This window comes from Struthio camelus, chromosome 7 (assembly GCF_040807025.1).
Source record: "Struthio camelus isolate bStrCam1 chromosome 7, bStrCam1.hap1, whole genome shotgun sequence".
NCBI lineage: Eukaryota > Metazoa > Chordata > Aves > Struthioniformes > Struthionidae > Struthio > Struthio camelus.
In genome coordinates this window covers 34,513,682-34,537,999 of record NC_090948.1, presented here as the reverse complement: position 1 = coordinate 34,537,999, position 24,318 = coordinate 34,513,682, and the positions used below count along the sequence as shown (strand labels likewise).

General features: G+C 41.8%; 1 protein-coding gene across 2 annotated transcripts in view; it reads right to left on the bottom strand.

Annotated features, from left to right (window-relative positions):
• Positions 1 to 23,844, bottom strand: part of LOC104151301 (uncharacterized) — a 29,849-nt gene extending 6,005 nt beyond the window's left edge. The window contains exons 1-9 of one of the 2 annotated variants that reach the window (XM_068950716.1): positions 23,700 to 23,844; positions 22,824 to 22,927; positions 21,404 to 21,467; positions 16,409 to 16,434; positions 16,159 to 16,298; positions 14,135 to 15,304; positions 11,662 to 11,808; positions 8,151 to 8,273; positions 3,751 to 3,813 (exon numbers count right to left, since the gene is read on the bottom strand). In XM_068950716.1, coding sequence (XP_068806817.1) covers positions 3,751 to 3,813; positions 8,151 to 8,273; positions 11,662 to 11,766 — 291 coding nt within the window. In that variant the 5' untranslated portion in view covers positions 11,767 to 11,808; positions 14,135 to 15,304; positions 16,159 to 16,298; ... (2 more) ...; positions 22,824 to 22,927; positions 23,700 to 23,844. Of the gene's footprint in view, positions 1 to 3,750; positions 3,814 to 8,150; positions 8,274 to 11,661; positions 11,809 to 14,134; positions 15,305 to 16,158; positions 16,435 to 21,403; positions 21,468 to 22,823; positions 22,928 to 23,699 lie in introns of both variants that reach the window. The other variant, XM_068950717.1, reaches the window with a different exon arrangement.
• Positions 23,845 to 24,318: the final 474 nt, after the last annotated feature.

The following is a 24,318-nucleotide window of genomic DNA, read 5'->3' as shown; positions in this document are numbered from 1 at the left end:
ACACGAACGAGGTGTAGAGGACTGAGTACAGTGGGGCTGAATTGCTCAGCCAGAATTACTAAGAAGTAGAGTAAAAATGTTGATGTCCAAACTCACATTTACTCCCAAATGAAATCAGTAATAGATAACTTAGCTTAATAAAAAAAAAAAAATTAGTTTGCCTAAAAAAAAAAAGATCACTAAAGTGAAAATGCAAACCGGACAAAGAACTAGAATTTCAAAGCCAGCGCTGATTTGTGCAAGGAGTTGGACCAGATGACCTCTAAAGGTCCTTTCTAACCTTAATTATTCTACATGCACTACGTCTTACAAATATAATACACATATTATTATTGATAAATACATTTCACATACATAATATAGGTAGACAAAATAAAAATATGCAAACCAATAGCATTAAAAGTGAAAGAAAATGCAAAACAGATGAAGGAAAGGAGATATACCTGGCATATCCTTTTCACTGTGATTTCCACTTTCACATATTGAACTTGTGAAAGGCTTTCAAGGCTTTAGTCCTCTGGTCATAAGTGACCCTTTTTTAAAATCTTACTATTAGTAGTTGAGTTGCACCATTGACAGAACAGTCAGCCCCTTGGATGTTGTATGTATTGACAATATATTTACTTGAACTATGATTTTCTTTTCTCTGCAGACGGTTACAGAAAATCCTTTTGCTGTTTTGTGGGCTATTGATGTTGGATTCCCCTGCCTTTTCTGTTAATTACTGAGAAATAGGGAATTTAACATCAGCTGTCTCTTGCTGGTGATAAAACTAGCATCTATCAGCTTCTCATCTCAGAAGCTTTACGTTTGTGTGGTCCAATCTGATGTTGGAAATTCGTTGTAATTGAGAGACTATTCAACATGTGCAGAAGGTGGAAATCACATCTTTCTTAGAGAGTGCAGATAAATTTGCTGTTGTCATGCAGTTTTCAGCAGAGTTTCCCAAACTGTGTGAAAGCTAATATGAAAATAAGATCTGAGGAGAGACCGATTGACTAAGGGAGAGACCCTTTTAATCTGCTCTATACCCATCTTCTTTATTGTGAGACTTTCCTTCAAAGAATGAATATGGGGAAGTCCTCCAGTGGCGCCCATGGATTTCCAGCTACATGCAGACCAAACAAAGAACAAACTGACACAGCATTTAGGAGGCATCAGCGGGGGTTAAGGGCAGTTACACTCCCCAGTTTGGGTCCACTGATGAGTGAGGTATGAGGATCTGCTGGATCGCACCACAGCTTCGTTACGGCCTGATCTCCTTGATGGGAAAGCAGAGTTTAGGGGTTTGTGTGTTTCTCCTGTCACAACCTGGTGTTAGTATCTCAGTCAGGTTTCTGTCCACTTCTCAAACGCACTATGATTGTAATAAAGTAGCTGGCAATTATGTCTGTTACAATCAATGTGTAACATCTGCACTATTGCTGACTGCTATTGCATCAATGGCTGAATTTAGCCATACCTGTTTTCCCTATTTTCATCATACACAAGCATAGACTTAAGATACAATCAAGTTCCCAGGAATGGTTCATATTGTAACACAGCAGTTAAATTCTGTCTGAAACTTGAGCCTGATATGCAGAGACCCCATGAACAAGCTTTTAGCAAAATGCTGAAAGCAAAAGCAAACTGTGACTGTACATTTTGGTGTGGTTTCACGTACAACTTTAAAGAAACTCAGCTTAAGCGGTGATGCTAGCAAAACATAATCAAGGTATGCTTAAAAGGGGATATTTCTTCAATTTCAAGTGAAACCAGGGGAAAAATTAGCGCATGAGAGAAGAAACCATCAACAAGAAGCAGTAAGTTTAAAGAGTAAAAGGCACTGTACCAAGGTATTAGTAATGAATGTATGTTCTCTACCCACTGCTGTAAACCTCTGAGAAGATAATTTTACCTGCCGCTTCGTTCCTTCCCATCTCCTATACCCTGTATACGGTTATGTACCATTATATATTGGTGAGCCTCAAAATCCAGTAATACAGGGCCTAAATACAGAAGTGCAGTCAGAAAGGCTTTTCCTCCCCTCTTAATGAAAGAGTTATTCTGAGGGTCTACTATCTAACGCAGCTATGTTCATTTCTGCTTCTTATATGTTAAGTAGGAAATTCTCTCTAGAGTTTATTTGTACTGGCTGTTTATTGCCTTGCGTTTTCAGTAAATAGCTGCTTCTCACCAAGAAGCTGCTTTTCGGGAAAAAAAAAAAAAAAAAACACCTTCATTTGAAGGGAGCAAATAAATGGTGAGAAGAGAAAAGGAGTCTATTGTTTGGGGTTGTGTCTTCTCAAGGATCTTCTCTCTGCTTTGATATTACTTCCCAATCAGTTATGAAGTTCTGTATCGCTCTGGTGACACTTCAGAGCACCAGCTAGAGGACTGCTGAGGAGAAAGCTTATACAATATGTTCTCCGTAACCATACTTTTATCTGTTTCCCGGTACATCTTGGCAGAAAGCCCCTTCTGTTACAAAATATCTTACTCTTTTTTTTTTTTAACCTGGTCATCACAAATGTTAATAGTGAACTCCTATGCGAAAGCTTCAAATTCCACCATTGAGCTATTGTGCTTCCCTTGGTATCTCTGATGTTTCGAGCTCTTCTAGCTTGATTAGAGTAAGCTGAGGTTACTTTCAAAAGATCTTAATTGCCTCGTCCTGGCCTAGCCTATGAGCTGTAGTATTTTTGGAGCGTTTGGTTTGATTGTTTGCTTAATCCTCCCATAACTGTCTTTTTGCTCTCGGGCACAATAGATCAAGTGTTGCAAAAATGACATCATGACGTTTTGTGCTTGTGTGCTTGAGCAAAAATCCATCTCTCTGGAGTCTCCAGGGAATCGCAACTCAGCCACTTCAAAGAAAGGGTCTTTTAGTGATTCGACCTCTGGATTCTACTTAGGGTCTACAGATAGATGTGTGCCCACGCTGGCTCGTGATAAACGAGGCACAGTATTTCAAGGAAAAAAAAATCTATGATACTCCTCAAAAAAAAGCCAGTAAATTTAAATGCCCTATGATTTTCTACTGTTTTTACTTAATTGCTATGGCGAGCAAGCAGAATAAAAATTAAAGTGCTGTTAAATGACATTAATGCTGCCCACAAAGGAACTGCTTTCAGAACATCATTCTTAGGGGGATTATTGTTCTATAATTATTTGTGAAGTTGTTTGATTTCCATATGACCTTTTCTCTTTTATTGTTTTTTTTTGAGGTTGGCCCAAGTTTATATAACAGATTTTTTTGTTCTTGTGTAATAATGTGTTGAGAGAACTTATTTAGTGATATATGACCCTGCCTGTATGAGGTTTTTTTTGACTTTTGTTCATTGCAGTTTTTAAACCATTGGACTAAGGGACTATTGTAAATGTAAATCTCAAAGAACTTAAAGTGTTAAAAAGAGAGGTTTGATTTGTCGAATAGCAGATTCCTGATGTAGCTTCCTGTATGTAAGGATGGTCATTGCTGCTGTTCTCTAAACCAAGAGACAGTTTGCCTCTGGCACATATATCGCTTGAAAAACCCACTTTCTTAAAAGACAGCAGTTTTATGATACACTTGAAGTATTCTTTGCCCAACTCATTATTGAAGGGAATTTGTTACTGCAGCCATATATATAGGGAGAAAATGGAAATGCTATCTGAAAAGGAAAGTTTAATTTTGGGACAGAATCCTGAAAGCAGTCAAGTCTGGGAGAAAAAGTTATGACTGAAGTTTGTCTTGATTCATTTTGAGTTTCTTTGAGGAACAGAGCTTACCTCATTAATGCAGTCCAGCAGGAACATAGGGAGGGACGCCTTATAACTCAGTGGGTAATGCACCTGTGAAGAAGAGCATATCAGTTTCTGGAGTTTTGAATATCAGTTAATGAAGTTTTCTTTCAACATGTTTGTTTTACTTCCTTTCGAATACTATTTTTCAGAGTTATTTGGGGATCTATAATTAAAGGAAGAAGTGTACTGACAGACCCGCTCCTAAACAATTTCAAGGCATAGCAAATTAGAAAACTAAGTTCAACCTATTTGTGTTTTTGCACAATGAAACGTTGGACCTGCAGGAAAAACTCTTTCAGAATTACATTACAAAGACTTGAACATCTTTTCCATTATCAGTCCCTAGCTGTTTGCTGAGTTGAGTTCTCTGAAGAAACTGTAGCCTGTAGGGGAAGGGCTGTGAAATGATGTTTTGGGGGATTCTTTCTCATGCTAAAGAAGCCAAATTTAGGATGCAGGTAATTTTGCAGGTGCTTTGGAACCAATTTTCCAGTTGGCACAGAAGATCTTATTGGGTAAAGTCAAGAACATTTGCCATTATCCTTTAGGGATAAATTGTTAGAACTGAGGTGGTACTCTCTAGACTGTTTTCACTCTATGTCGGGGGTTAATGTTAAGGTTGTATTCACAGTGGAACCTGAAAAGTAGCAAAGTTTAATTTAAAAAAAAAAAAACCTCCATCTACTCTGGAAGAACACCCATAATTTTCTGATAGCAATTTAGTCTTGCCAAGGCCATATGCTCTAGTTAAACTAGGTTTAGACACATTTAGTCAGCTGTATTTAAGGTTGACAGCGAACAAAATTTTGACTTTAACAAGTATTTCTAGTTTAGGACCCACATCAGGGTTAAAGCTAGGGCTGTGGTTGGTTTCTGGAAGATGTTGCCTGACCTGCAGGAATGACAGTGTCCTGCCCAGACTAGCGCCTTCGGCTGGGGGATCCCAGGACATGGGTCCGCCTGCTCACCTGAGTTTACAGCTGTGACAATTTGCTGTCAGCTATTTAGCCTTGGACTGCAGAGTTTGGTGAACAATGTTTAAAACCGAGGGCACCAGCCACTATTTAGTTATCACAAATTCAGTGGCACGCGGACCCTATTTACTCTTGTGGCTGCTTAGGTCTTGCTTGACTAGGACTTGTCTCCGTGATGGATCGTTATTTAATTGAGGTTTTGAGATCCCAGGAAAAACAGGAATGAAAATACAAACACCAACTGAGAAATAAAAGCTCCCATCAATCACAGGCATTGCTCTATTATATTTACCATCCTTAGAGGAAAAAAGAATTATTTTACAGCATCATTTTATTGAAAGGCCTAATAGACTTTGCCTTTCAAAAGCTTTCAAGTAGTTTTCCAGGTTGCAATTCATCAAGAAATACATTTGATGTTTGTCCAAAAGGCACTTTCATAGCTTGTTCTTTCGCTGGGAACATAATTGAACTGAAAGTAAAATATCCAATTGCTAATAGGTTGATAAGGATAAGGGGTTTTGTGATGGGAAGAGAACTGAAATAATCCTGAAGCCATCTGTGCAAAGTGTCTGGGGACGATGTGGCTGCGAGGGGGGTGTAGTGTTGGTGATCTGTCGATAGCAGCAGGGAAATAGGCAGTCGTCTCCTTCACTTGTCCATTGACTTACCAGCTGCATCTGACCAGTAATAGAAAATCAGATTGTGCTGGGTGAAAAAGCGAGCACGGGGCACAGTGAGGCATGATGCTGGGAGATGCACTGAACTGGCAAGTTTCCCAGGCAGCCTCCACTGGACGTGTAAACTGCTGTGCCTTGATAGGCACTGGAGAAGAAAGCAAAGTCCCAGCGAGGTGGCTGCTAAACCCAAGCAGCGTTAAATGAAGATGAGAAAAAGTAAAAACAGCAGAGATGCTGGAGATTGATCTCTGTTCAGCTTTCCGCACTGCTTAGGACCCTAACCAAACAGATGCAAATGAGGTAAAGAGGAATAAGACTGTCAGCAACACCATTTTGACTATTTAAGATTGATATATTTTGTTTATAACTTTTAGTTTTATGTATATATGTTGCATTCAATATATGTTATTAAAAGTATAATATCTCTTTTTTTCAATGCATTACATAATTTAGCTGTGGAGGTAAGAGCTTTGTCTCACTGTTGGACTTCACTGTGACAGCTAATGAGGGTATCATCAGCCCTGTGGCCTGAAGTTTGCTGCCTCTGCAACATAAATAGCAGAACAGGCCTCATGCTTGGTCCTTTGCCACTGTAATTCGGGATGTGAAGTTTCCCATGGGATCGTCACCCATTTGTTGCAATTAAATGGCCATTCGGCAGTATGTATTAGGGCATGACAAACTTTGCAGGTGGGTGAAGCAACCTCCTGAGGTGCCAGACGCTGTGACCAGGTGGGATCACTGACACGCACTCCTGTTGCAAGGGCATCTCTCAGTGGAGTCGTGACTCAGTATGCTGGGGACTGCCCAGGCTGGGAGCTTTTCCAGCGGCGTCTAGGCCAGCTGGCAGGACACTGCGGCAGTGAATAAGGGGTGCCCAGCACGTGCTAGTGGGCAGTGGGAAGCCTAGGTGACATGACTGTGCTGGCATCTTACGGGGTGGCTGGCTGCTTTGCGACTGGCATTGTAGGGCTCCACTGCAGTTTCTCGTTAGCTTTGAGCTTAGCTTGGCGTTATCTGCTGGTAGGGGACTTGCAATCTACAGCTGCTTCATGATGTCATTTGATTTAAAAATTAATATTTTAAACAAATGCACAAAAGATGGCCTTCTTGCCTCCAAGTAGCTAGCATTTCAGCTCCACGTCCATGTCCGTGCCTTGTGCTGGGGTGAGAAATTCTGCTCGCCCAACAGACAGGTTGGGATGTGCGTGCTTTACTTCTGCACATAAGAAAACATGTTTCTAAACGTTACTGACCTATGACCAGGTAGTTATTTAAGAAATAGTAATTAGTCATGTTGAAATAATTAATATCTGTAATTAGGTTAAGTTAGTATAAAATACTTTTTAACTGACATCTACAGTGTTCTGATCGAATCCACAAGAGTCTAAAATTCAGGACACATTTTGGTTCCTAATTATTTTAGTTTGGATTTAAAACAAATAAAAACCTGTGTTGAGGGGTTACGCATTCATACAGCCTGGCTTCCCACTGTGCTTTCCAAGGATCTCTCGTACCTTTTGCCAGTGACGCGGGTGGCGGAGCAGCCATCATAGCTTTTCGCCCCGCGGCCCGAGCAGAATAGGGCCGTTTTGCCCACTTGCAGTGGGCAGGTGTCTGAGGCTGCAGTCCCTTTGCCTTTGCTTCAAGACAGATACTGAGTTAGAGTGAAAGAGGTGCCCCCCCCGGAGCCAGGCTGGGGTGGCGGCGAGGCAGGCACTACGCAGCATGCACGCGCCTACGGTCGGCTGCGGCACGCACGAGGGCGGGCTGGCACGCCGAGGGCGCTGCTGCTGCTCCTCCGCCTCCTGCGCTCTTAGAGGTAGTTGTCTAGTTAATGTACGCGCTGGCGTCAAACAAAATGAAACCGTGGTGGTATTGCGATTCGTCTGCGTGTTCCTCTGAATTTAATTATTGAAATGACCTGCTATTGTTTCTAAATTAAATATTGAAGCTTACTAAGTGGCTGCCATCCTGGCCCAGTTGGTAAGGTAGGGTGATTGGCGCTGACAGAGCTGGAGCCAGATGCTGGCCCTGGGGGCAGATCTCAACTTGTCCCTGGTTTCTCAATCCTCTAACCCTGCTGAGAAGGCAAGCGCAGCACCCCGCGTAGCTGGCTGGGCGCTCGCACGGGGACACGGCAGACCGCCTGCCTGCACCGGCCGAGCAGCCGAGTCCTCGTCACAGCTCGGGCCTCAGCAGCCGGGTCATCCCCCTGTACACCTCAGGCTAAACGGACTATAAAGCCCGCATAAGGCCCACAGCTCTCCCACCCTGTCCACGAGGCCACGGAGAATGGATGAGCTCCTAGAGACGCCCCAGCGGCAGAAGCAGGGACCCTTCCTTGTGCACCCACAGCTCCTCTGGGGCCCTGGGGGCCAAGCAGCGCCTGCTCGTGGGACCGTCTTCCCTCCTGGTGGAGAAGGACAAGCTCTTAACCAGGGAGAAAAAAATAGCAGGTTGCTTGAGTCATCATCAAAATTAATAATGTATCTAGGCTACGTGGGGTTTCTCAGTCTGTATTTCTGACTTTTCAACAGTTTAATAAGATAATGAAGGAGCATTACTAAAGGAAAAGAGTCAAATTAGTATTTTTTCTGCTGTGGGCAGGTAGGCATGACCAAATGAGAACGAAATAGCGACTGCAAGTATTTTAAATTGATGCCTGTGAGAGATGGCATGGCAGAATCCCTTTGCCTGTTCACATGTGAACAAACCACGATTCATGACTTACCCACAGACAGCTTTTTAATGCCTCCCTGTGCAATGCGCCTGCTCCTGGCAGCAGATCGGCTGGGGGAGGGCAGGGGCTGGAGCTCAAATGCTTACTCCCCGTCGAAGAGTGTGAAATCCTTTCCTGTGGGGGGAAAACAGTTTCAGGCATTGACAGTGGAGCTGGCTGTCAACTATGCAGAGCTGTAGCTCAAAAAAATGAGGGACTTATTGTCATGAAGCTGAGCCGCATTTATTCCAAGCTGTAAGAACTATATAGACGCATACATGTAACAACTGGACACCTTGGGTTTTTTTGGACTTAGTTGACACTGATAAGGTCTGCTGTTGTTTGTAACAGAAAAACCTTTGCTCAGAAGGATTTAATTAAAAAAAAAAAAGAAGTTTTTCACAGACCTTTATAATTATCACAAAATAATGCATGGCTTACATTTTTTTAATAGAATTATTATCTATCAGCATTTTTAGCACTGGGGATTTGCTTTATTTAAAAGTATTCTAAATGTCACATACTATTGGTATAGAAGGGAAGATTCCTAATAAGACACTAGGAATGAACTACTCTGTAATTATAATAATTGTATTTACAGTGGGGAAACAAGTTTTGCTCAAAGGGAGGATATTTTAATCTGCTCTGCTGCTAATACCACTCTTTTTTCTTTTTTTTTTAACCTGGTGAATAGGTTAAAAAGCAAAAAGACAGAATTCTCCCCAGGAGACAGATTCTCCGCAGGCAGAATATATATTTAAAAAGACTGCCGTCAATGTGATGCGGTAATAGAACTTCATCCCTAATGCAAGCGCTGGCAGCAACTGAGGTGTCATTTAGTAGACTATATCTGAAGACGACTTTTGTAGCTTTTTGTAGCAATCTGAGTTCAATTCAAACCATAATCAGCTAATCACTGGCAATTTTCAGATATGAGTCAAGCTAATTTCAAGACAATCAGCCTTAGATAGTTTCAGTGAACAGCCCTGGAGATGATGTTTATGCTGATGTCCATTCGTATTCCAACTGACAGCAATGGGAGCTGTGCAGAAAAACTCTAAAATGATCAACAACAAGAAGTCTGCAAGCCTGAAGTGCCGAACATGGACGTTTATGTTTTTAACCCACTTTGGCGTTTCCTAGCAGGTGTTGTAAACCTTGGGTATGTGTTTGCATAAGGAGGCACAGGGACATTTAGGCTACTTACCCTAATTTGAAATTGTAGCTTAGCTTCTGTTCAGCTTGGAACGTCAAAAGGGTTCTGCTGCGCAGAAGTCTCGGAAACTAAAAGCCGTGCCAGAATCTAGGCCATGCGGGGGGGGGGGGGGGGGGTTACTTTTTCAAGAGCTTTTAGATTGAAACCACATGCAACTTTGTTGACATGCATCACTGCAGTACGTAAAGGACTCCAGAATGGTGCCTGCTTGATTGAATTTTTTTTCTGTTTTTTTTTTTTTTTTCATTACATTGATTTCTTTCCCCTTCACAGCCTGTGGCACTGGATACACATAACAGCCCATTTGCAGACAAACATGCCCCACAACCGCAAGGGATGTCGCTTCGGGTCACAGAGTTAAAATACAGTAGGGCCGAAGTGAGATGTTGTGAGACTGAAATGGACAACTTAACCATACCATCAGCTTTCTTTTATGAAAGCACTGTGTCAGTTTACAAGCAGAAAGTGTGTGGATAAGGTCTGATCCTAGCCTTGCTGAAAGCAAAGGCGGGGAGGGGGGGGCTCTTTTTTGCATCTATTTTAGAGGTGGGAATCCCTGAAGGCGTTTCTTGAAGCAGTCCAGTACAGTGACAAATATTAACTTCACTAAGAAATACTTGTTTCGTTTAGCCGTTGTGGTTAGCAAATAAAGCCGGGAGGGTTATCCCCATTGCTCCCGTGTATGCTGCTGCTCTGGAAGGCGTGCTTTGTGGGCGCCCTGGACGTGCCCGGGGAGCTGCGGCGGGGACGGAGGCGCTGACGCCTGCGGGTGCCAGGGAGCCTGGCGGCGGCGGCGGCCTCGGCGCCTCCCAGCCCTGGCAGGCGGCTTTGTAACACGGACCAGCATGTAATGAGGGCCGAGACTCACGCCCCAACGATGACCTGCAAGAGTGGTAATCTTTCGCCAAAGCTGCTATTAATTAAATAAGTTAGAAAATAGTGAACCCCACAAGATTCATAAAATCTGCAGATTAAAAAAAATTGCATATTACCAATTAGTCACCGCTTCAAGCAGACTGAGGTGAACATTAAAAAACTGTGTCAACCCCAGTGTATTAGGCAATGTGCTGTTAAATGCTTTGTGCTAAGCAATGCCAGTCGGGAAACCTTTAAACAGCTGTCGCACATGCTTGGAGTCTAAATTAACTATAATCATTTAGGAAAGGGACCCGTAGTCATTATAAACACCTTTTGCTCAATGAATAAGAGTAGTCAGATGGCAACCAGAATGTTCACACCGCTAGATGTGGAATACAGATTAACAATAAAAGTAGCATACTGCCACTTTATAAATCAGCACTCCTTCATCTCGAGTATTGTGTTCTGCTGGCCCCATCTCACAGACGTGAATGGCAGAAACAGGTCTCCGGAGAATGGGGACAAAATTGTTAGTGTCATAGAAAAACTTCTGTAGAGAGAGAACTTGAAAAAGATGGTACCTGTTTACGATGGATGAGATAAATCAGACAGAACAAAATGCAGTTAGACAAAGTAATTAATGGCATACTTGTCCTCAGAAAGTTATTCTTTAATGCGAGTTAAAAAAAAAAAAACTAAAAAACAATTTAAATATGATAGGAGATAGCAACTGTAAAACTTTTAAACTGAATATATATATATATATATATATATTCAGACACAGATGTAATATTTTAAGCAGGATTTTTTTTTTCCCCACAGAGGTACAAGTAACAAGGACTTAGGAGGAAAGAAAAGAAAAAGGAAGTGCAGGTGGATAAGAAGAAAATCCCCAGGTACATTATCTATAATTATGTAATTACTATATAATTTTTATATCAGTATATATATTAATAGAATAAATTATGTTGAATAAATTTATTGTATTTTATATTAAATGTATAACAAATACTCTTTGTGTTTATATATTTAAATATATGTATATGAACAAAAACATAGCATGTTCTGAATAATTCTTATGTATAAGAAGCAGGCATGAAAATATTCTCCTTCTCCATTGCTCATCTAAAAGTTACAATCTGTATAGTTTGGGGGGGTTTTCATTATTATTTTTAAGACTGTTGGTTACAAGGGAAAGCATTATTTAATACAAGGACATACCTGGGGAGGAATAACCCCATGCATCAGGACAGGCTAGGGGCTGACTGCTGGAAAGCAGCTCTGCAGAGAAGGACCTGGGAGTCCTGGTGGACAAGTTAAGCATGAGCCAGCAATGTGCCCTTGTGGCCAAGAAGGCCAATGGGATCCTGGGCTGCATTAGGAAGAGCGTTGCCAGCAGGTCGAGGGACATGATCCTCCCCCCTCTCCTCAGCCCTGGGGAGGCCTCACCTGGAGTACTGTGTCCACTTCTGGGCTCCCCAGTACAAGAGAGACATGGAGCTCCTGGAGAGAGTCCAGCAAAGGGCTGCTAAGATGATGAGGGGACTGGAGCATCTCTCCTATGAGGAAAGGCTGAGAGAGCTGGGCCTGTTCAGCCTGGAGAAGAGAAGACAGAGGGGATCTGATCAATGTGTATAAATATCTGAGGGGCGAGGATGACACCAGACTCTTCTCAATGGTGCCCAGTGACAGGACGAGCGGCATCGGGCACAAACTGAACCACAGGCAGTTCCATCTGAACATGAGGAAAAACTTCTTTACTGTGAAGGTGACAGAGCACTGGCACAGGTTGCCCAGAGAGGTTGTGGAGTCTCCTTCCCTGGAGATATTCAAAAGCCATCTGGACACGATCTTGGGCAATGTGCCCTAGGTGACCCTGCCTGAGCAGGGGGGTTGGACTAGATGATCTCCAGAGGTCCCTGCCAACCTCAACCGTTCTGTGATTCTGTGTGATTCTGTGACAACCACCTCTGCAGCCCACCGCAGCTCAGCCTATTTTGTTTGATTTCTCCCATTCGCATGGCTTTGCTGAGCACCCTGCGCCTAGTGGGTGCCAGCAACTGCGCTCGGTGCTCTCTCACTATTTCTGCTTGGGGACGGATACTTGTCCATTACAAAAGTGGTAGTGTAGTATGTGCTTTTATTGTAAAAGCTGCATGGTGAAGCAATCTATGGTTTATTTCATGCATGTGTTTTATATAGCTTCTAAAGATATAGATCGTGGTGATACAAAATAGGAATTTGGGCCGTTTTCCCATCCCTTTTCGGGGAACTTTTTGCTGATTTGCCCAGTGATTAAAAAACCTATTTGGGGACTTAGAGGTATTAAGAACAGACTTCTTGGGCATTTGACAAGAAGACGTTGCTGCCTGATGAGGCTCCTAGCACAACAGATAGCAGCCACCAATCCCAGAAGGCACCTTATGCCACTTCTCACTGATTGGGAGTGTGCGAAAGCACTGCCAATACGCATATTCCAGAGAGCAAATTTAAAAATACTTTTCCATGTGGATTTTACACAGCAAAAGCTAGCTGCATAAATATTCATGGGAAGCAAATACAAAAGGTAATTGCCCAAAATGAATTCATTTTTAAAGGGTTGTAAAATATTCATAGGCAGTATTTCTAGCATGAACCTGGAAGAGAGGCCCAGGTCCAGGAGTTATGGACACATTTCTACAGCTTTAGGTACTGCTTGTAGTAAGATTACAGATCCTCATACGCCTGAAACAGGCCTGGATCTTCAAGAGGCTTCAGTAGCTCAGATGTCTGAATAGTGTTGAGGGCTTGGGTCAACAGGATTAAGCTGAAACATGGAAGTAGGCTTGTTATTTCTGTGTGGGGGAGCTGGTTTGTTGACCTGGTGCACAGCTACCCAGCAGGGTCACACACCATCAGCACTAGAGAAATTCTGGTCCCAGCTCCCTCCTCGAGGCTGCTGCAAGTGCAGCTACGCTGGCTCAGGTACCTGTATCTGTCCCTAATAGATGTCTTTTTCCCATGCCAGCTGAGACAGGAGAGTAACATACCAAAGGTTGGGTGAGCACAGAGAGACAAATCCTGCAGCCTTTTGTTCCATCCAATTTTTTTTCAAAGTTTAAAGAGTCTAGTTGTCTGGCTAAAGATTTCAAACATATTTTCCATTGTCTTTGCTTTGTTGTTTCGGGTTGCATTTTAATGCTATATTCTAAGCTGTCTGAAAGGGTACTATGGATGCGATAAGTTTGTATGGGTTACAGAGATGATGGGACAAGTACTTAGATCCTTTGTGGGTCACTGGTTGGCCCTGGAAGTCCCCTGACCTGAAAATGGTCAGAGGAGGGGAGAGCGTGAAGTATGAGTAGCCTGCTGGCTCTATACTTTGCCATATGCGCTCACCCTAGACCATGTGGACCTTTGGTCTAGCCTCACAGAGATGCTCTGTTGTGTATTTGTATGCTCTCCGTTAGACCTGACAGGAACGTCACAAGTTGAGTCTGTGACAGGTTGAAATCAGATGTCATATGAAAGAAACCTGTAATTCCTTTGAATGAGTAGGTCAAATAGACTAGGAGAGTATAAAATCAAAATTTTATTATTAAAAATAAGGATTTAATCCCACTTTTAAACAATTTTACTTTAAAAAAAATATACCCAAAGCCCTGTGAGGGTCTGCAGTAAAAGAGAAAGGCGCTGTCTGAATGTTTGGTTGCAGTGACACTGAACCACAGTCTCTCTTGGCTACTCTCGGAGTTATTTTTTAGCAGGATTAAGATTTATTGAACCTTGCTTGTTTGAGATGAGCAATGGCTTCCTCTCCAAAGTGATTATTGGGCAGAAAGTATCCATTCCAAAGGGTGACGTAGGGATATCAATCTGTCTCCCTGTTAGAACCTAACTTTCTTTAAAATGATGAAATACAATGTTGGGGGGGAAAACATACCTGGTAAAGCTGCCAGATGCATCAACACCACTAAGAAATGATGTTTTTAAGCCATGGCAACAGCAGAGGCCACAGAGATCTTCTCTCTTCCTAGACATCTGCGGGGAATATCCCAGATAAACACATGTGCAATACCTGTGCAATGTGCCCGAAAGGCTCTGCAAAACAGACCAAAAAAAAAAAGGCTGTTTGCTTAGCACCGTCCTGAACTAAAGAGCAGGACACAGCTGGTAAGCAAGAGGCATAAGACTTTGGGAAATGAAATGAAATGAAACAGAAGGCCCGTGTTGGTTGTGACACCCCCCCACTGTCCCTGGATGGCAGAGATGACTGGGAACTGAGCGCACGCACTTTCTTTCACTCTCTCTTTGCTTTCCAAGGGAGCCCCATCTCACAGTAGTAATTGGTGATGTGGCTTATGGGTGGACAAGGACCTGAGCGCACAGGTAGACCTGCACCAACACCTGCAGTCATCATCTGAGATCATGAGCAAACCCAAAGGCTCTGAGTCCTCATTATTAATTAACAGTATCACAAAGCATCCCCGTAATATATCCTCTAGAAAGACACAGGCTTTGAATAGTCTTAATGTTCATTCATTTATTCATGTGCCAGATGGCCACCCATACACCTGGGCTGATACCAGGGAAGTCTAGAGCAAACCTTATTTGTCCCCAGGCAGAAGCCTTAAATCAGAGCGCTGCCAGGGTGACTGGGAAAGGGATATCTAGAGACCACCGTTCTCTCCTATACGCTCTTGTTAGCACGCATCCATCTACTGCCATATGGCACCTTATGTTGGGATGTGCTGTACACAAAACTTTTAAGAATCTAAATAATATTTGAGAAAAATAAATGAAAAAAATAATTGCAGTATGAACCCAGCTGTTTATCAGTACTGCTTACAGTTGTGAGCATCCTTACCTTTTCTCATCATAAAAATTGAACCTGCTCAGCTGAACTTACCTGAATGGTGACGTGTCTTCACCGTTGGCTTTCCACTGGCAAATCACCAACTGTTGTACTTACCATCAGTCACTTTACTGATTACTGTCATGTACTCACCAAAAACACCAGTCTCTCTCCTCTTTTCAGTTTAGAAATTTAGCTAATCACAATGAAGGACATAACAGTAGTCACTGCAACTGTGTCACTATACTTGCGTTCAACCTGACAGAAGAGACAGTCCAGAAGAAAATAACAGAAGGCATTGCCTTAGGGTGGGAAAGTACTTTTTAAAAAAACAGGATCCTGAACTCTGTGTGAAATTAATTGGCAGTAATATGGGGGGTTTTTTTGGTTTGTTTTTTTTCCCCCCTGTTCTTACTGCAGGTCATTCCCGGAAGCATGTTCTTCTCTACTTTTTTCAGCAAGTCACCTAAATCTTGTCCCTTGTTTGCGATGGCTGTATGGTGCATGTTTCAATCAGCTATGATGAGATTCATTTAGTTGCAAATAATTGTGTTTGGCCAAATGAAATTGTACAGTTAATCTTAATTATGACCAGATGTGTTTCAATATAGCCTTTCAACCTTTGAATTGCCCAGTATGCTCTCATTCACATTTTGAATATAACTCTTTAGTTGGCTCAGTAAATAATCACAGGCAAGTAACTCTAATGTAACCATAATGAGGGAGATACTAACTAAGCTAAAAGACTAAAGGCTAGCTTGTGCGTTTTTGTAAAAATATCACAAGCATTAAAGACTGTCTTTCAAAAGCTATTTAGACTCTTACTGCCCAAACCGGGGGGGGGGGGATCCCTAAGTTACTTGAGTGATGTAGAGTATGTTAGCCATTCCCTCCCCACAGACCTAATAGTCACAGCTGCATTGAAAACAGTAGGTGTTTTAGCTTCTACGAGCAGCTGAATGGAGACAGGTTAGGAAGCCAGGGGAACTTTGACTCAATATATTGACATTTATGGCTCTTGAGTAAGCTGGTGACAGGAAACGACAGACGAATATATCACAAGTTCCCATTCACGTGGGGGAGAACAAAGCCGAGGAAGAGTTTTGACTCACAGGTTGACGTTTGGTTGGCAGTGCAGTCCCAAGGGCTCCTGTATACGGTGCCGTCCGTGTGTCTCTGCTGTCCTGAGGGCTTTGTTCATCTTGCATTTCATTTTCAGAAGAGCCCCATGGCTACTGGGAGTGGGAAGTTCCTTTGAAGAAGAGGCGAGGAGGTCTATTAGAGAACTTCTCTCTGTCGGTATAAATAAGTTCTTGCTTTTTTCTTCTTTATGTTCCATAACCGTCTCTTTTGCAAACTTACATTTCCTCAAGTAATGATATATCCCACTGTGGGAAAAAAAAAAAAAAAGCCAAAGCTTTTAATATTTATCCTGTAATGTTTGCTGAGTGGATTAAAGTTATGACAAAATATCTTATCCGAGGACTTATTTCAGTGATTTATTTAATATAGCTATATAAAAAGTTGATATTCTAACACTAAACAATATGCAGGAGTTAGTTATAATTTATAAGGAATATGTTTTGTTTATTAAAAAAATAATGAAATAGAAACAATAAATCTTCCTAATTCCTTCAGAGTATACCATCGGTCAGTCTGCTCTCCACCACAGATAGTGTCATCCCTTCATTTTAGCACTGAATGGGGAGTACTGAAATAAAAATATATTGGACATATTTTTCATCTCCATATCAACAAGGATGTGAGAATGAGAGAGTTATGAAGCTTCCCTTTTGTAAAGCAGACTTTAAATGGAGAAGGTAACACATTTTTCAAGTGTGTTGACCTGGCAGGCCTGGAAGAACACAGTTGAAAATGAAGAGGTGGTGGAGGGGTGGGAAGAGGGTTGTGGAATGATGGTGTCAATGAAACCCAGTGTGAGGGAATGAAAAACGACATCACCTGCGTATTGCTGACACCCACACACCATACAGGGCTGAGAAGCATAGCAAATTCAAAACTTGGTGAAGTGAGAAAGTGGAAAGGAGATTTAAAGGGACAGCCTTGTCAAATGTTCCATTTTAGAGGGGAAACAAGTTAAAAATAAAGCATTTTGGCTGTTTTGTATGTTTGATGCTCATCCAGTATGAATTTGCTTGGCTCCAGAAATAGTAAGCTTCTTTCCTTAGAGGTGATTATTCTTCCCACCTGTTCCTTCCTTTCCCTCCCACAATATCAAGCTCTTACAAACTGGATTTGAATGAGCCGCTTCTTTAAGAGGCATTTATAGATGGAAAGATTAGAGGTGCACAGAAGAATCAGGGACTTGCCAAGTCTCAGGGAGACAAAAGTGGCTTTTATTTTATTTTAGAAGATATGTACCACGTCAAGTAAACTGTCAAAATGATCTCAGATTTGTGTTGTGGCCATATTTTCACTAAAAGCCAATAATTTTTTTGAGGAGGCGAAGATAAATCTCCCTTAGAAGTACCAGATTATCCTCTACATGAAGCTACCGGATGGATTTTAGAAAGGCATTACTAGGCCGACAAGCTGGGAGTTCGTGGCTTACCCCTGGATCTTCTGGGCAATCAGGTCATTTTCAAAACAGAGGATTGGCAACTGTAATTTTTTTTCTTTTTTGAAAATTCAGTAGCTTATCAAAGTACCCAGCTGGCTCTGGTTGTTTTACTTTATTTTTATTTTTTATGTTTTATATATAGTTTTAGTCACTTTTATCTTGAGAAGAGAGATGATCACTAGACCTTAGAGAATTCAGAAAGTGCTGTATTCATTTTTATTAATTGCCACTGTCACCATGTGCCCAAAGGACTCAGGTAGATGCCACTAGAGGTTTATATTGTGAACAGAAAAAACTCCTAAGCACGTGTATACAGATTTCTGCACGTGTCACAACTGCTGTCATTCATTGTCCAACAGGACAGTTGAATTAGAGTCCAAAGGAATGAACAAAAGCATTTGGGATCCTGGTGATCAAATGTGTCTTGGTCTTTCCTACAGAGCTTATGGACATGTGGCTGTTACTGGGTGAGCACAGACAGACCACTGCAGACTGTTCGGACAGGAGGCGAGCAGGGGTCAGCAGCTCCCTGCCAAGGCTTTACAAGAAAGGTAAATCTGACTACGGAAACTCATGAACTGCACTGGTGATGAGGAAGAGCAAGGTGCCTGGGTGGATACAGGCCTGACCTTTGCTCGGCTGCGTAGTCCCTGCCGGTCAGCAGCACAGGGAGCAGGGAAGAGCCGAGTGCATCAATGTGAGCTTTCAAAAATTCCAGCCCACAATTTTAGAGAGAGAAGAAAAGAGATAATAGTAATAATTACAGCTCGAATGCAGTTTACTCCAGCAGAATTGGTTTCCAAAATTAGAATATTCTCCTTCTACCGCAGCAAAATCCCCCTGCAATAATAATAATAATAATAATAATAATAAAATTCCCAAGATTTCTGCTCTTCCTTTCCCTGAAGCGAGTTTAATGATTCGGAAAGCAAGACGTTTGGAGCACATTTGTGAGTCGGGCACAGCATGGGCAGCTGCCATGCAGCCCTCCCCGCAAGCCTTCAGTCGGCACCTCGCACGCTGGGTGGCCGAGGGACAGCCCCGGGCCCCAGGGCGGCTGCTCCCGCGGGGCATGCACGGCACCCGCTCCCGCCCGCAGCCAGCCCAGCAGCGCTGGGGGCCTGCTCCGCTGCCCCAGCCCCCTGCTCACAGCCTGCTGGTCACGACAAAGCGCCAAGTACATTTACGGCACCATATCGAGGACTGTAACAGAGGGGAGGCAGTTTGCCTGTATGCAGCTAAGTCCTCTGAGCTCATTTTCACAGTTACCTTACTCAGAGACTCCGGAAGTACAAGGTTATTGCACTAACTTAATATGCAGCCCAGCACTGTATATTTTCGTAGTTAATATGCAGATCTAATTGCTTGCCTGGGTTTTGATTACCTTCTCTTCCTGGGATTTGCTCTTGTGTGGCTAATCCTAGCGAACTTCAAAGCATGAACTCTATGGCTTTTTTCGTTTCCTCAGTTTGTGTCTGAGACCAATGTCAAAACTCTTTGTAAGGAGCAGGATTCATTATTTTGTAGAGACAGTTTAGGAAAAAAAAACCCTTAGTGTTCAGCCATCGTTTTTTTAACCTCAGGGCCTTTACTTCTGCTGAACTAGAAGGTCACACTTGCTCTGTCCACAATTAGCATGTCCGCATTTAGCCTCAGTAAGCAGCATCCTCATTCCTGCCTATCTGCAGCTCCCTTCAAGCATGGCTCTAGCAAATACCCATAGGTAGCTCCTTTTCAGGTAAAGGCTATTTTTTTGTACGGGTGTAATGTGAAGAGATTTGACTGCTTCCCTGTCTCCAAGTGCTAAACCTAACCCACACAAATGCCTTTTACTGCAAGTGCCCCCACTTTCCTCACTTTCCCCCAGTTTTCTCTTCCTTTACCATTATCCACCTCCCCAGGATGAATATCCTTATTCCAGTGTGGAATAAGTTTGTTGGGGTTTTTTCAGACTGGTGAGTATCTACTTTAAATGCCAACTAAGTTTAAAGATAAGAAAAATGAAAGAAAAATGAAAGAAAAATAGCCACAGAACAAACTAATCTCCCTTTCCAAATATAAAATAAAAGCTGCCTTATTTTTAGGCTTTGCAGCAGCTCAGCAGCTCAAGTGTCATTTCCATGATTCCTTTCTCTCTCGATGACTGAGAGGCAGTGAGAGGAGGCGAGAAAAAACTTTTTTTGTTCCCCCTAGAAAATACATATTCAGAGCTTTCTCTAACCTGGTGTCTTTCTATGTTAAATCATGCAAACACAGAATTAAAATGGAATCTCCATAACTGAATATTTTTGTTAGCTTTGAGTAGACTGTATCTTGGTGATAAGACTAATATAATGGCATCAGCAAAGTGATACATGGGGACAGGGATTTTTTAAGTTGTAAATCTAACTCCAGCACACGACAACAAACCAAGAGAAGTCGGGCTTCAGGAGATGCTGGGAGCAGGATACAGAGTAGGGCAATTAGCTTCGAAACCGCCTGTCCCTTTACCCCGATAGTGAAGGCTGTGGCGGAAGAACAAGACTGAGAATCAATTTTGTACAATAGTGGGTTCATTCTGGTGCTGTGAGTAAGTCATGCTTAGCTTTGCTCAAGCTTATTGGCATCAACAGAGAAAGTCCCCATGATTTCAAGGCTAGTGGACCAGGTCACTAACTCTTTCCATTTCTTGGACCTTTCATGAATTAAAGGAAAGAAACTTTTTTCCCTTTTCCCACACCATCCAGCAGGCAGATACTAACACAAGGTGAGCCTTGAGCCGTCTGCTCTTGAGACTTAATCCCCCCAAAATAAGTAATACCTTTACAGCATCACAGCATTGACAGTAGCTGTTACCTCAGTGAATGCAGGCAGTAATTCATTCCAATTTCAGTACATCTCAACATAAAAAGGTTTTTGCGTTCGCCAATATATTATGAGCGTGGAAACATCTAATTGAGCTACACAATCGGAAACAAAACATTCCGTGTGTTAGATATTTGACTTTTTAGTCTAAATCATCTGAAAAAATTGAATGCTTATTTCATACCACCACGACTGCTGCATGTGAAAAAGACTTTTCCATCTGTAAACATGATCTGTTGCACATCTCTAAATAAACGGCTACCCTAGCAGAGGAAAGCACGAGGGTGTCCAATACACACTGTGAAATGCATTCTGCTTTGCTCTCAACTGCAGCAAAGGGAGTTATTCGGGGAAATCTCCTGGCCACTGTGCGTTGCGTTGCTGCTGTTTGCCCTTTGGGACCTTTGCTGTTGATCAGCAGTGCCAAGCACTGAACCAGTTTGCCTTGGTTACCCTGGCAGCTAACTCAGCTATTCGCTCCGTGAACGCACACCCCGGCTTTCTCATCGCCCTGCGCAGGGCTCTGGCTCTGCCCGGGGCTAGCAGTGCTAGATGCGTATGGCTTTCCTTCACAACTGTGTCCTTCAAGCTAATTTTTTTTTCAAGTTTCTCTCAAAGAATCTTCCTGTGTCTGGTTTAGCAGTTGGATTAAATTCTTATTCTTTTAGCGTGCAGTCTCAGTTAGCACCCAGTGTTTAATCTGGATGTTTGAAAGTCTGATAAATCTATTAGTAGCAAAAAATCAGGCATCTCATTTCTGGATACTCTAAAATTCATCTTCACTTCTGTTTGAATATCCTGGATTTTTATTTAAAATAATATCATGTGTATGTTTCTGCTAAACCGTATTTCTTCATCCTAGAGTTATTATGTCCAGTGTAGATATTTCCAATGAATGATGTGGATAAAATAGAGAACATGCTCATACTTACAGTTCTGCTGCAGAAAGGGCTCACAAATAATGAAGGAGCCAACAAGACTGAGAAGAAAGTCACCCTGTAAAAAAAAAAAAAAATCTGATGCAGAAAGACCCAAGAGAAATTCAGAGTGACAAGTCCTAACAGATCTTTTGCAAGACTCCAGTGCATGACAATTAGAAAACATAATTTTTGTTTAAGAACTACAGCTTGATCTCCTGGCTTGTCTACTTTTTTAAGGGCTTTTTTCTACCTCTGATCCTCAGCTGGAGCTGGGCTAGGCCTAGCCTTGAGTACAGGGTAGCGCATAAGCTACATTCAGCTGCATTTAAGTTAAAGAAGCTACGTTTTGTACAGGAGTAGTACAGAGATGCACAAAAGCAAAAGCACAGAAACCCATTGCTTAGTCTCTGCTGTTCCTGATTTCCTGCAGTGTACAAGGTAATTTCCGACATATTTTATGAGCAATAGATGTAGAGTCATCCGCTCGTACTGAGTTGGAAGTTAAGTAGCCCCATGACTTTGTCGTATTTCTCTAAATTCCCTTCCCTGTCTCCAGCCATATATGCTGAAAGCACATCTATGCAGCCCTGCATATGCTAAAATTAATGAACTCTAAAGCAGGTAGGCTGCACAAAGATTTAATGGGCTATCATTTATCTCTTTGCATAGGTACATAGTGTGAATCTGAATTTAGGCCCTAATGAAAATATCTGCAGGGAACAGTGATTTCATCTGATCACGTTATTCCTTTTTACTCAAGAAAATGTATATGTAAATAGTAGCCCATACTATGCAAAATATTGAGTCTTTTGTCTTTTGCAATTACACTGCTGTGTTCCCCTAAGCAGCCCTTTCTTCATATTTTGAAGGAAGTAATTTTCTTGCATTTGAGAAAAAGAAAATAGATGGCTGGCTAGACAGTGAGAACTAAATGATAATGTCCAATAATAAAAGGTAACCTGCACCTTAGGAAACTTCAGTTGCAATGTTTTCTCTCCATTGGGTTTTCCTTTGGTGTTCAGTATTTACCCATGGTTTTATGAAAGTCTCATCTCAATTAAAAACTCCATGTCTCTTTGATTACCCCTTAGAACTCACCATAACGTTAACAGGAACAGCGCTGCGCCGACAAACATCCTATGCTAACTCTGTCCTTTGTGTGGTATCGTTCCTCTCATTGTGGTAAATTTTTCAACAGCCAATAGAGTTTGCATCAAAAAAACAAAAAAACAAAAAACAGACAAACGAGCTCTGCACTGACAAGGATATATGGTATAGATCTTGTGCATTATATCCTGGAAAAAAGTGAACTTATCTTCACCTTATAGGTAGAAATGCTATATTTCTAAAAGCTAGAGTAAAGATTAAAAAGAAAATCAGCAAAAGTAATACATTAAAAGTGAGAAATGCTGAGAATGAACAAATTACTTACTAAATTCATGTACTTATGCATCCTTGCGTGGTGGTGGTCATTCCCTTGTCATACGCTGGAGGTATTCCTCTGCTGTGCACCGTTCTGGATATAATGCCATAGAACTGATAAAGATAAATGAGAAATGGAGATCAACAAGCAGAGGCAAAGATGAAAAACCTATGAAGGATGGGGGTTTATATCCAGAATAGAGACTTGACTTTTAAAGATAACTATACCCAGTACAGATCAATAAAAAACTAAATTAGTTTTGATTCAGGTCCCAGAATGGATCTCTGGGACTTTGGTCATATTTAGCTAATGCCTGTGCAAGTCTGAGGAGGTTGGATCACGCTGTTTTGTGTGAATGAGAAACCTGAGTCAATCAGAAAGCATCAAATGCGAATATTGTCCTTTTTTCAAATAGCCAAATAATAGTGCACAAGAAAATATGCACACCTAATAGACTATCCAGTAAAGCAGAAAATCTTAAAAAGAACATTTGGGAGTACCCACTCCCAAACGCACTTCAGAAGGGCACGGTCTTGCTGAGCTGGGCACCAGGACTGCACTGAGACTAAACCCAACCGCTTGTAAAAACCCAATAAAAGAATCCTTTGCTGTAACTCTGAAAAGTCAGTGTTCTGTTTTATTGTACAAACTCACTTTTTATTACAGATTATATTCAGGAATTATATACTCCCACAAAATAGATTAGTATATTTTACCAATCCTGAACTTCTCTACGTTTAGTTCTCTCTTAGAAGTAATAACTCATTTCTCTGATCACATACGTTAACTGCTCAGTTCCTCCCAGACTGAAAAAAGCATCTGCTACGTTCATTATTAAAACAGCAACTAGAAGGTCAGGCAAGTTTTACTTTAAGAAATACTAACTTTAAACGGCAGGTTTTATGGACAATTCAGTGATACAGCACACGGCAGTTTTTGTATGTGTTGCAAAATAAACGCAGTAGAGTGATCATTGAAGAGCTAGTGCAATCAAAGACCGACTTTTTCTTTGCCTTCTCTTACTGCAGGCAGAAAGGGATGGCAGAGCTTCGGAGCACGGCTGGACCCACAGAAACGACACGCCGCCGAGCTGAGAGCCCTATAGGTGCCGTTTGCCTCGACAGTGAGTATAGCTGGTCGTCGCTCCTGTTGCGCCTGTCTATACAAACAGAATTTATTCCTCTTGAGCATAACTTAACATTCTGATATTTAGCCATTTTAAAGCAAGATATCTTACAATAACTTCAATACAATCACTTCAGGCTCAGATGTATATGAGACACAGTGCAAAGGTCGGTCTCCATAATACCTTTGCTCTTAAATGTATGTGGAAGTTACAGTAAATTTACTTTAGAGAGCCTGAAAGACAGCATTTATATTTAGATATCATGTATATCAGAAAAGTAAAAAGAGCAAAGATTGACATTATTTATTTATTTAAAGGTTCAAAGATAGAATTTTAAAATTGTTCAAAGGTAGAATTTTAAAATGGGACGTTTTTAAG